General features: G+C 38.6%; 1 protein-coding gene across 2 annotated transcripts in view; it reads right to left on the minus strand.

Moving 5' to 3' along the window:
- The window catches only part of LOC311152898 (uncharacterized protein), a 57,914-nt gene that overhangs the window by 11,919 nt on the left and 32,484 nt on the right, over positions 1-13,511 (minus strand). For both annotated transcript variants that reach the window (XM_084204337.1, XM_084204336.1), the window contains exons 14-16: positions 9,226-9,265; positions 8,184-8,235; positions 2,634-2,745 (exon numbers count right to left, since the gene is read on the minus strand). In XM_084204337.1, coding sequence (XP_084060463.1) covers positions 2,634-2,745; positions 8,184-8,235; positions 9,226-9,265 — 204 coding nt within the window. The remainder of the gene's footprint in view (positions 1-2,633; positions 2,746-8,183; positions 8,236-9,225; positions 9,266-13,511) is intronic.

Here is a 13,511-nt window from a genome sequence, read left to right on the forward strand (position 1 = left end):
CAAACAACTTACCAGCACTGAACTGCTTTTATTAAGACCTAGAGTTTTATAATATGTATTGGGTCACTGTGAAAGGTGAGCTGAAAGAGTGATTACAGTTCAGTCTGGCACATCAGCTCCTCAGTGGTAGAAACTCACAGTAATGTGAAATTTGAAGAAGTTAAAGCATACAGTGAAAAAGAGGAACACAGCAGGTTTGTTTTGAGCTTAAAGCTCGCAGTCTTTTCCACATTCACCTGCAAGCAGAAACGTGCCATGAAATGTGGCAGAAAATATTTAAGGGTGTCTTTATTTAATTGGGAAATATTATTTGTAATTAAACATCTCCATTGAGAGTGGATCTGAAAGTCCACCTAAAGCTCATTGCTCTTTTTGGACCAGACTACCACACTTCATACACTAGAGAAATCACATTAATTTTAATAATTTCATTCAATATACAATTCAATACAAAATGTAGTGCTTTATCAAAGGCTGAAATGTGACAATATCTAAATCGCATACACTACTGAAATCTCTTCTCCATCAGATGTTTTACACAGTCAGTCTCTGAAAATCTCCTTTTAAACAAAACCAGTTCAAGTCAGTGTTTCTGGTATTCTCATTTATTATTAGCCTAATTGATTTATCTTTCATGATCTGTTTATCAGGAAATTGTTTTCATTTAATAAACATCTTAAACAAATCTACAAAAGAATTCCCTTCAAAGCTAGGGAAAATGGTAAATACAAATTCCACCCTCCCAGAAGCACATCTAGCACATATTTTAAATCCATTTTCACATATTTCTCTTATCTATTCAACGACAACTAACAGTCCCTCACTCTTGAGATAACCATGAAACTGAGAAAAATACTTTCCTCTCTAAATGCTTACAGAAAATGCTTTAACAGAAGCTATTCCTTTTACAGTCTAACCCATTTGTCTTTCTCATCCATGCTGTCCTACATTAAGCCACAGAAGTAGGTAAGTATTTAGTCACATGCAGAAAACGTTTATATTTACAACCAAGGGCAAAAGTTTAGAGATGCTTGTCAGGAGAAACAACCGGAGAAGTTCTGCTGTCTCTCAAAAGTGGGGTTTTGCTTGAACAAAGGCCTGAAGAATTCAGTAGTTAACTACTGGTGTCAGGCACCTCTGAAAGCTTTCTCAAGTTATAAAAAGGCAGTAGGGAGTCCAACAGCTTTTTGCTTCTCCCATATTTAGCACTGTAGTCACCTTGAAAAAAACCCCAAACCCAGGACTTTTGCTAACCCTTTCATTAAGCAAAACAATGATCTCCTATTCCTTAACTTGCCCAGTATGATGGTGCAAATACCACGCTGCCCTCCTGAGAACTCCCAGGGACCTGAGAGATGCTGGTGAGACATCAGATTTCCAACAGGCGCAAGAGCCAAAACCTGCTTAAGACTTTAAATTGTTCCCACACAGCACAAATCATTCTATTGAAAAGATGTTTGAATAGATGGGGACAATAAACACATGCATGGCAATCAGGCATCCACTATCAGTGGCTCTCAAATGGCAATAAACACCAAGTCATGTATGTATTTCAAAATTTCTCTATGTGACACAAACATTCCCTACTAGCTCATATTAGTTGTTACACTGTTCTATTGCTAGCTTTGAGAAAACACCACCCACCTTTATCTGGAATCTAGAGTAAACCTTAACATATAAATAATGCCTTAAGAGCATTAATTTTTTAAGTATACACAGACTTTAATACCTGAATTACTCTTTCACCATCAGTATTATTTTCAGAAATTTTTCTAACTTGTAATTTTTAGGTAGAGTCACTTGACTGAGATTTTCAAATACCTAGCCACAGCTTTAAATTAATTCTCTCAGTTCTCTAGTGAGCAGAAATAAGATAATGAAGACTGTTGGGACCAAAAGAGAATGATGGAGCATGCTGTACTTTAAGAAATACTGTATACAGTTCAGCCACTAGAAATAACAAAAATTTCCAGGTGTCCAGCACTTTCAATAATTGCTTGTATGAGCAACTCTGATTTATCAATTCCTTTTCATTGCAGACATCCTGACCTGCTCCATTCAGCTCACTGGTTAGCCCTTCTCAAGGTTCCTTTCTTTCTCAGAGAATTTGGTTAGACAAGTCTAGCAGCAACACAGCAACTATCACACGGGATTATTACCCCAGTGTGGATTCTTTTAAAGTCACCAGTTCCCTTCTTGCTGATTTTGTGAAGGCTGCCATATGGAACAGGAGGGAATTTTAATTATCTAAGTGCTGTGAGTCCGTAAGTCATTCCGTTTGTCTGTTCTGTATTCTGAACACCATTTTGATGCAACATAAACCAAACTATTCCCAGGATTCACAAAAACTAACATTACAGTATACTTTGAAATCATTTCAATTTCAAGCCAGCTTTACACGATCTTCAGTTGTGTTTAAGGCTTAGAGGTTTTTAATAAAAAATTTACTTCCGTACTTGTTATTTGAGACTTGTTATAGTCTCAAATACTGCATGACACTTCCAAGAAAACAGTCTGTTTTGCAACTGCCATAAAAATGGCATAAGGAGGCAAAATGTATTTCACAGACAAAATCCAATTTGCCAGGACAAAGATAGCAAATGATAAATTCACAAGTACAAAGATGAACATACCCTTCAATTCACTGCTAATCTTGGGTAGGTCAAACGAAACCACCTCATCTGATGTAAACGTGAGATCCTCTTCAAATATCTCAACATGCTGCCCATTTAAAAACAGGTTGATCTGTACAAAGAACACAGATTTTCAAACAGTGAAATCAGAAATCCACTACAATGTGAATAAATAAAGCATATTCCTAATTAAGTACTGATCTAGTAGGCTTCCAGTAATAGCTTTACAGACAAGACTCTGTTGCACCCTTCTTTTAAAAGGTCACAATACAATAATAATTCATTATAAACCTAAAAGAAATCTTTGTTTAGGGAAAAAAATGGTATAAAAACCCCAAAGGAATTCTTCGTCCAGTTTGGTATTTTTTAAAGGAAGACAAACCTCTTTATATCTCACTCTATATACTGCAACACTGCATGGAGCTGTGTCACAACTCTTTGATAGTTGAATCCCAAAACTTGAACGTTTCCATCTTTTCCATGATGCAACCCCCTTTTCTTCTTAATGTTGCTGTCTGTATTGTAGGCAAACTTCTCTCTGCATTCTGTGATCTTCTTCAAATATATTTTGTGAAAGCTGCTAAAAAAATACATCAATACAGGAATTTTGGGCTTGGTTGCTGCTCAGTAGCAACACTTAAGAGTAGACTCTAAGTCAAGGACTTTTCAGTTTCCCATCGTCTGCCAGCAAACAGTTGCACAGAGAGCTGGGAGGGAGCATGGCCAGGAAACCTGACCTGAACTGGCCAGAGGGATATTCCACACCAAAGAGCATCATCCCCAGTACATAAATGGGAAGAGTTGGGAGTTGGCTGGTTGCTGCTGAGCTCTGCTGAGGCACAGGCTGGGCATTGATCAATGGGTGGAGGGACACTCTACAGGGTCTACTTGTCTTTCTTGGGTTTTATTCCACTCATACTTTTTTGTCACATCCCTTTTTTAATAATACCAACAACTACTACTTAGTTTTAATTATTAAACTTTTCTTATCTCAACTTGCATAGTTTAATTTTTACCATTTTTCCCATTCTTCTCCCTATTACACTGGGGAGGAAGGAAGTGAGAGTGGCTGAATGGCACTTAATTGTCAGCTGGGAATAAACCCTGACAGGCCTTTTTCATGCCCAGCATAGGGCTTAATTGGTTGAGATAACAACAGAACTGACTAGCATATGTTAGAACAAATTTCTTACAAGCATTCGTTGTATTAGTTTAATTGCCACTGGCCACCATGACTTCTTACTACCAAGTGGATGTGTTTGTACCTTAAGTTCAATTATGTACCGCCTTACTTGCGGCATGTGTTCTCTGTTAGGATGTTTATCACCCATGGAAACTGGGCTGAGGTTATCAAGCTGTACTTTGTAACACTGGCTAATTATATGATATAATTACTGGTTGTGAAACTAATCTGCTATTTGCACTCAGCATTGCTGTCATCCCTGTACTTGGGAGTCATCTATCAGCAACTATTGATAATTATACCTTTTACCTTTTCTCTTTGGAAACTCAGACCATGGAGGGGACACACTTCCTTTCTTCTTCCCCTTATCCTCCAGGCTAATTACAATAGATCTTGAGATTTTTATATATCCTGGGATGCTCAAAGTAGCATGTTCCTATCATTATGTCTTCACAGAATCAATTAGATTGGGAAAGACCTCTGAGATCATCTTAGTCCAACCTATGATCCAACACCACCATGTCAACGAGACCTAAGTGCCACACCGAGTCTTTCCTTAAACACCTCCAGGTATGGTGACTCCACCTCCTCTCAGGTAGTTGCAGTGTGTGATAAGGTCTCCCCTGAACCTCCTATTCCCCAGGCTAAACAACCACAGCTCCCTCAGCTGCTCCTCGTGAGACTTGTCTTCCAGATCCTTCGCTAGCTTTGCCAGCTTCTCTGGACGTGCTCCAGCACCTCAAAGTCCCTCCTAAATCGAGGGGCCCAGAACTGGACACATGACTTGAGATGTGGCCTCACCAGTGCTGAATACAGGGGAATGACCACTGCCCTGGTCCTGCTAGCCACACTATTGCTGACACAGGCCAGGATGCCATTGGCCTTCCTGGGCACACTGTTGGCCCACGTCTTGTGAATGTGTCCCAGGTCTTGTTTAAACAGCTATTTAAGACTATTTCTAAGAGATCAGTCCTGCAGAGAAAGACTTGGGGGTGATGGCTGATGGAAAACTCAACCTGTCAGTGTACGTTTACAGCCCAGAAAGTCAACCAAATACTGAGCTGCATCAAAAAGGAGTGTGGCCAGTCAGTTGCAGGAGGTGATTCTCTCCCTCCACTCTGCTCTTGTGACACCCCACACGGAGCATTGTGTACAGTGCCGGTGCCCCCAAAATAGGAAGGACACAGACCTGCTGGAGCAAGTCCAGAGGAGACCATGAACTTCATAAAAGGACTGGAGCACCTTCTCTACAAAGGAAGACTGAGGGAGCCTGAAGAAGAGAATGTTGTGTGGAGACCTCATAGCAGCCTACCAGTATCTGAAGGGGCCTATAGGGAAGCTGGAGAGCAGCTCTTTGTCAAGAACTGTAGTGACAGGACAAAGGTAACAGGTACAAATTGAAAAAGGGGAAATTTAGGTTAGATATCAGGAGGAAATTTTTCCCTGTGAGGGTGGTGAAAGAATGGAACAAGCTGCCCAGGGAAGTTAGGGATGTTCCATCCCTGGAGGTGTTCAAAGCCAGGCTGGTTAAGGCCTTGAACAACTTGGTCTAGTGGGAGGTATCCCTGCCCATGGCAGTGAAGGCTGGGACTAGATGATCCAAAGGAAAGGTATCCCTTCAAGAAATGCTGAATGTCACCCACATAAGAGCACCACGATGCAGGGAAGTATCCACTTCTTGAAAGAATTAGCCATGGCAGAAATTATTTATTGTGACCTAACTAATATGCAGATTAGTCAGGTCAGATCCAGATGAAGCCCAATTCCCATGACCCACAGGACAGCAATTTGTGTGCAGCACATCATTACTGTATCCCAAGTGATTGGCAGCAATGACCTGGAGAGGCACAGAGGCATCAGCTGTGGATCAAGTGGCTCAACACCTCCAACAACATGGCAAAAAAAAAAAAGTCTTGCTCCCCAATATATATATGGACCAGTATCTCAGCTTTTAACAGTAACCATCCTTTTGATCAAGAGGAAAGACGTAGAAAGTACACACACAGCAGGCTACCCTTCATTTTACCTGTAAAATAATAGCATTCATTTCATCTGTATGGGAGGACTCCCAGTATGAAAGATTCAAACACAATCAGGTTAAACTTCCAGAACAAAACAATATAAATGAACTTAGCTGCAGCAGTTATTAGTACTCTGTTGTCAGCAAATGCAAAATAACTCTACTCAGCACTCTTTCTTAGGATTGTCCTTAAAGAATAACTAGTAGTGACTCGCCTTCAGTAGGTTTGCTGCAATTTCTCCCTACATAAAAGTTTTAGGTTACTTTCAAAGCACACATGGAAAACAACTATTTGAACTGTAAAATCAGAGGTGATCTATGATAAAATCAGTACAATTGCATAAAAGCAGTGGAAACAAATAAGACATTGAATCCAAGCTGACACCCAGAAAAGTGTTACCTAACACAAAAGAAAAGAATCCACTGTGGCAATGTTAACATAATTCATAATCTGCTTATGGAATTTTTTTTAGGTCAAATGCCTAACTAGACTCTTTGTAACTGAACTTCTAATTTAGAAAATCAGTTACTTCATATCCTACTCACTCTGTAATCTCTTGCTGGACAACAGTTTTTAAAACACAGCTAGAATTTTGAATCAAGGATTTGAATCACACCCCATTTCTATCCTCAATATTACTGCAGGACAAGAGTGATAGGACACATTGCATTTTGCTGACAGCATAGTAGTGCCCCTATCAGATTAGTTACACAGAGAAAGGACTTTGATTTTCTGTACTGAAAAGAGTAAATGAGACACTGCTTTCTTCCCTTGTTAAATTAGGTTACTGTTTAATCTCAACAGCATTTTACCAAGTATGGAACACAGTGCTAATTAAGTTAAGTTAATACTGAATTTGAACAACAAATTGATAGACTAAACTTCCATAAAGATAATAATTTCACACTAAACTTGGCAAAGACAAGCCATTTGTATACGGCAAAATGTAAGATGATAAAAGTAAGTAATTCAATTTTAGACGACAAGAAAGGTAGGGTTTTTTTAAATGTTTTTCCACAGTGAAGAGTTTGTAATTAACTTAAATTTAATAACTAAATGGCATGTTCTGTATAAAGTTGTAAAATTAAAATATTTTCCTTTAATGAAGAATACTACTTAAGGAAGAGGGCTTGGTTGTGCCTTCTGTATTAATGTTAAAGAATGAAACCAAAACAGTCCCTTTCTGATCATGTTGTTTTGTTTGTTCCCCCTTGCCCACTGTTTCCCTTGATGCCTGTGCTCCCAAAGCTTCCCAGAGCCACCCTAAGCAGAAGCCTGCTGACCTGTGACCCGTTAGGTCACAACACCTGTGGCCTAACACAGACCAACATTCCAGCCTCTGGCCACTTTCTTGACAGCGGATGGGTGAGAAGGCTCTTACTGAGTATTAGGATGCCTTGGCATGACAGGGATACAACAGCCACAAGCTACTTGAAAAAGAAGGGCATACATTCAGTCTGCAGTTTCCAAAGGATAAATTCAATACCTGACAGCACTCAGAAGAACAGAGACAATGTTTATAAATCCAAGCACATTATGGTTTCAGCAAAAGCAACTTCTTCAAGTTCATCTTGAAAACTTTGAACTAGACAGGGGTACATGCATCACAGAAAAGAAGTAGGCTCTAGATGAACATGTCATCTTACAGTCATGTCTCACCTAGGGCTGCCTAGACATCTGAACTGTAAATTCTTGGACTGAAAGAAACTATTGCTATGAACTGAACAGGGCCACAGTCACAGTTTCCACCATGGCAGCACAACAGTAGCACTGGTTTTCATAATTTGACAGTTTTTGTAACACAGGCAAGAACAGAAATTACTACTTCTATTTTTATAGACCTGTTATAAACCTGTTCAATCAGAGGAAATGCAATGATTTTAGTATTTATTTCCAGTAGTATACACAAAACACACCCTTACCCAAAAACTCAGAAGATGTATCCAAGTTCACAAGAATAATGTTCCACTCACTGAACACCCAACTGACTACTCTTTAAAGAGATTCCATTACCCTCCAAAGAAGTCAACAATTTTCTTAAGCACTCTTTGCAAATGCAGTAAAAATAATTCAAACCTACAATTCCAGAAACCTGAAAAGAGCAACTCAGTTTTGATGTAAGATATTTCAAAATTTGCAATAATTAAAATGGAAGGTTGGCAAGTTCAACTATTGCAAAACATTCTGTATGAGGAACATTCGTCTCTCTCAGGAAATATTTTTTAATCAAAGTCACCAGACTACTTTGCAGTTTTATTACTGAAAGTCACCCAAAAATGCCAGAGTCAGCAGGATTTTTCAAATTACTTCCAAGAGAACAGAACTCAGACTTTAAGCAGGTCTTACCTGAACATTGCTTTTGGGATAATAGAAGAAAAATGGCTTCAAAACCGGAGACCTAGACACACAAAACAAGAAGCACAAATGCATTTACCTCAAAATTAATGAAACTTGCAGATCATATACCTTTGGACTATTCATACACCAAACACATGGGAAATTAAATCCATTCAACCATGACTAGCAATGGTTTTTCAACCAACTTTGGAAAGCCTGAGGAGTGTAAAAACTCCTTAAATTCCATTAATAAGAATGTAAGATTTTGTTAAAAAAACTGAAGAAAATTTAATGAGGGGAAGTAGCCAAAGCAGCAAAAATATTTTCTTGACAAAGGATGTGCTTCTTGACATTGAAGTCTACTACACTGTCAGTAGCCCCACCGTACTAGGCCAGCTACACAGGGCTACTGGAAATACAGCCCCAGGTTCTTCTCCCATCTTCATGTGCAGTATTTGCTAAATGAAAGTTTTAGATGAATAAGCATGAAAAGGTGAGGATACAAACCACTGCAAGATTTTAGCCATATCTAGAAAGAAAGTGAATCAAGCCAAGTTTTTTTTCTAAACATGATCAATATTGCTATGTTCAGCTCAGTCATGAAATGGTTTCATGCTAAAATTCTGTGGGATGTTCTGGCATTTGACCGTACTTTTCTAGGCGAAGTGAACTCATACAAATGTAAATTTGGCAGGCCATATTCCAAACTACCAGCTACAAGAGAAAACTGGTCCAGAAATTTGCATGTGTTAATGCGGTTGAGCTACTGCCTTGCCACAGTCACATTTTGAGTTTTCCCTACAGCTCATGAAGCAAAGACATTGCTATGAGCCGATCAGAAACCTACATAACTCAAATTTAATTCAATAAAGACTTTTACTATTTGCATGCATATTGCATAGCACTATTATCTCGTTATTAAGCACAGTGACACAGAAAGATTTAGTTGCTTTTGTGGTTGCTGTCCCAAGCTGGGGAAGTTTGTGACAGTGACTGGTAAGAACATTATCATCACACATTACAACAAGTTAATAGTCGGGAGTTAACTTACACTCTGGGGCGCCCTCCAACAATTCCAGTGAGGCCAGGGGCTGGAAAAGGAAATTAAATTCACAAAAGAATGGTTAAAGCCCTCTTCAAAACATCAGAGCTTGCAGCTTACCATAGCCTGAATTGATCCATTTTTAATAAATGCAAGAAAATCTCTAGAAAATTACATACATTCTCATAAATTAGCAAAACTGAACATTTTATACAAGTTAAAAGGCAAAACATGTAACTGTGAATTTTAACAAAAAAAAATTTAAATGTGCAAAGTGTGAACCAAATCTTTAGAATCTTCTTCCAAATACTTTGTATACGAATGCCAGTGACATAATACATTTGATAGAAAAATAACTTGGCCTTAGTTTTTTTGTCATTCTTGTTTTATTTACTTTCAAAAAGAACAGAGAAACAATTCTGACGGATCATGGCTTCTTTTAGTATTTAATATGACTATGCTTGTATAGATGAACTGTTAAATTTGAATCACTCTCTCTAGCCTTTAAACTAACTTTGCTTTTTTAATGTGCTGGGTACAGTAGATCCCATTCTTTCTCTGTGGTACAGAGGCAATTCAGGGGTTTAAGGCACTAGCACGAGCCCAGATCTATGGTAAGTCAGCCCTGTATTATCAGGTTGCCAGGCTCTATCATTAAATCCATCTGCCCAGCTCAGTATTTCTGAAAGAAACAGTTCTGCTCTCCTCATCCTGAGCATAGCTTCTCACCCTTCTGTCTGGCATGGACAGCAGGAACACATGATGCATCAGAGCTCCAAACAGTATTGCAGGGGAAAGAAACAGTAAAATGCATACATTACATCGGCCTAGGAATTAATTAACAACTATGTTAAGCAGTCCCTTTAGAAGAAGTGCTGTGGAAAGCTGCCCACATGTTATATTTGGCCAAATTAATTATGGCTAAAAAGGGCTTCACACTTTCTGCAGGTGTGAATGCCCTCAGTTAGTGCTCCAAGCAAGCTAAAAGCCAGGTAACTGAGCTGTTGTGATGCTAAAGCTTACAGTGATGAGCTCTACTCCACATCAAGCTGCTCTAGCTTGGATTCAGTGCCTTGTCAATGTGGACACATACAAGGGGCAGCAGAGATTACACAGCCTTGCCATACTCATGCTCACCAGAAGTGACTTCCCCAAAAAAGTCTATGATGTTTTACAGTACATGGAAAAAAAAACCTTCAAAAGAAACAACATCACAAATAACCACCTGCCTGCTCACTATGTACTGCTAAAATGAAATGTGGTGGTGGATAGAAAACAAAAGAATCCCTTACGAAAGTATTACACAATTTTAAATGATCCAGTGAGGTTTCAAGCCCTATATATCTTACCTGTGCAATCATTCAACAGAATTGGCACTCAGCAACAAAACCAGCTGCAGAGATTTTATTGAATTATGTGCCTAGTTTGTTTATTTAGGTTGCTGGGGAAGGAGGGTGGATATGGTAAGGTCATGTTGAAAATACAGGTCCATAAAGCTAGTTAAATTATCTGTGGATTGTCATATGGGTCACTTCCTGCTAGGCAGCTGAACTGCTCATTAAGGATACCCAATTTTGCTCCAACATCAACTTCAACTTCCTGAAAGCTTTTAAAGAAAGCTCTTCATTTGCTTGCTTTCACACAAGGGATCTTGACTCCTACAACAAAGTAGTTCTCAAAACAGATAAGAAAACAATCCAAGTAAAAGCAACAATTGCTCACACCTCGAGGCCAGGATAACAGTCTTCTGTTGGTCTTTCAGGAGCTCAGGAGCACAAGCTACTGTAACAGCATATCTGTCTTTGGAGGTACTACAGATATCCCTGTAACTGCAGAGCAAAGCTACACCCACATCCCAGGTGCAAACTACTAAGTTCTATGCTATGATTATTGTATATGTAAAAATAAATATGATGGAAGCAATTTTAAGTCAAGTTTAATTTTCATCTATATGAAATTCCTAGTTAGGCTTCAAGCAGAGAAGTCAAAGCAAATCTTCAATTACTGATTGTAAGCCACAACCAGTTTGTTAATTCTGTAAACAGCACAAGAGCACTATACCTCACCTCAACCCAGGTCTCAGATTCCTATTACATTTCTCCAGTAAACCAAAAGAAGGCAATGGAAGGTGCAGTACAACCAAGTAATACTGAACTTGTCACTGTGGTCAGACCTACCTTCTGTTAATTAAATTAGAATCTCCTTGGATCAACCACTGTCCCAGGAAAACTTCTTATAAAAATATCTCCTTGTGCTCTAATTTATGCATACATTGCACTGCTTGCTTAAATAGCTGTACAGATGCTCTCCCTCCTTCCTGGAAGGCTTATCTTTATCTCCAATGACACAAACAACTTGTCCTACTTGTAGAGAATATCAATCAGTCTCAAATGCAGTCTCAAATTGCTAAGATTCTCAGCTAAATTGAAGCTCTTGATCTTACTTTCCCAGAAACTTCACATGACCATTTTTTGTCATCAGATCTCCATTTCTTGGTGCCTCAAGGAAGATAAAAGTATTCTCCTCTGCTATCACTGAACCTCTTGAACAAGTTGCTTCACTTCAAGCCAATGAACTCACCACCACTCTCTGCCAGCTTCTGTGCCTCAGAATGCCATAAAACTGATGCACTGCAGAATGGAGTGATTACCTTTAGATGGGAGACCTTCCTTTCAATGCATCTATACTCCGTTCATCTGTAGGTACAGTGTTTGTTTGGTGTCAAACTGAGTATCATGACATCTATTTTGATTCAAGCATTTGATCCAAAAGCCTTCTATTTTCTCACAGTGGCTGAGGACCAAGCCTAAAAACTACAAATTCTCCAGGGGGCTGGGCATTTTAAACCAATGCATACTGGGGATTACACCACTGGGATTCCACTGTTTTTATTAATTCCCAAATATATTACATGGTTGGAAAAACTTAAGGCAGTAAGAATGGTAAACCTGCTCCTTTTTAGATGACTAAGCTCTGGTACGGGTCTCTTCCTTGAGATTCTGTGTTTAAAGGTTTAAATCTACACTAAATCTATTAAATAAATATATTATTAGTTAGAAAGTGTTTTTCTTTGATTAATCTGCACAATTCTTCATATAGTCTTATCCTGCCTTTTCATTTTATGACTCCTTCCTCTATCTACTTTATGTCTTACTAATTTTCAGCCCAAGTATCTTATGAAAAAACAAACCATTATCCTCTGTGTATACATGTATGTATAATTAATTATTTGTCAGGTTTTCTTCCTTTGTCCTTTGTTCACAATTCTGCCAGAACACCTGCAGACTCCCACATTTTGGGTCCAATGGCAAATTTGATCCAAATCTGAAGGATGGAATCTCAAGAATACCAAAGCATGACTGGCACTGTCCTTGAGCAGAGATGTAGGAACAGATATCCATGTAATACAAGGTGAAGCCCAGTCAGGATACACCCACTCCTTGCTACAACAGCTTGACTATTTCCGGCTTCCCATGTATGTTTTATCTCTCCAGCTGCCTCTTAATCTTTTTTATTTTCTCACCCTGTAAAACCCTTCTGTGGATGTGGATGGACTTGCAAATACAAATTCTTCTAAAAATCACATATGATGTGCTGTAAAAGAAAGCAAGTTTCTGATAAATTTCATGAGCAGAGGTACGAGGCAAACTGAAGAGTGCTTGGGAAAACTGATGTTGCTCTCAGCTGGGGCAATCCAGGGAATGGATCCAGTGATAACCAGTCCTGATAAAGGATGCATAAAATCAGCCCAAATAAGCATGTATTTCAATATGCAGAACCACCCTGTTCTAATACATTATAATCTATGTCATATATACCACACCCTGTAAAATGCCCCACAGCAGAAAAAACCCTGGTTGGAACTTGCAATCAACCTGTGAGATGCAAATTTCCAGCAAAACAAGCCTCATTCCTTCCAGCTCTCATTATTCACCATTAGATTTACAAATGGCAGAAAAGCCAGATGTTTTGCCTCCTTAATATTCCCTCTATGCTATTCCAATCCTACCTGAATGGTCCACCTAATTTTGGATAATTACTACTTATTCTTTAATCTACTTCTGTCAAAAATAAAAAAATTGCTTCTGTAGAATTCTATGTATTTTTCAACAAAACAAACCATTATGCAATATACAAAGGATGCTAGACTGCATGAAGCATTTTGTAAAATATTTTGGAGTAAAAAAGCATGAAAATGCTCCAACTACTTGAAATCTAAAAAGCTTTAAGCACTTTAAGTTTAATAAAACTTAAGGGCTTTTTTTGAAGTTTCACAGAATCTCAAGATACAGCAA

This window comes from Fringilla coelebs (genome assembly GCF_963513975.1).
Source record: "Fringilla coelebs genome assembly, chromosome: 4".
Lineage (NCBI taxonomy): Eukaryota > Metazoa > Chordata > Aves > Passeriformes > Fringillidae > Fringilla > Fringilla coelebs.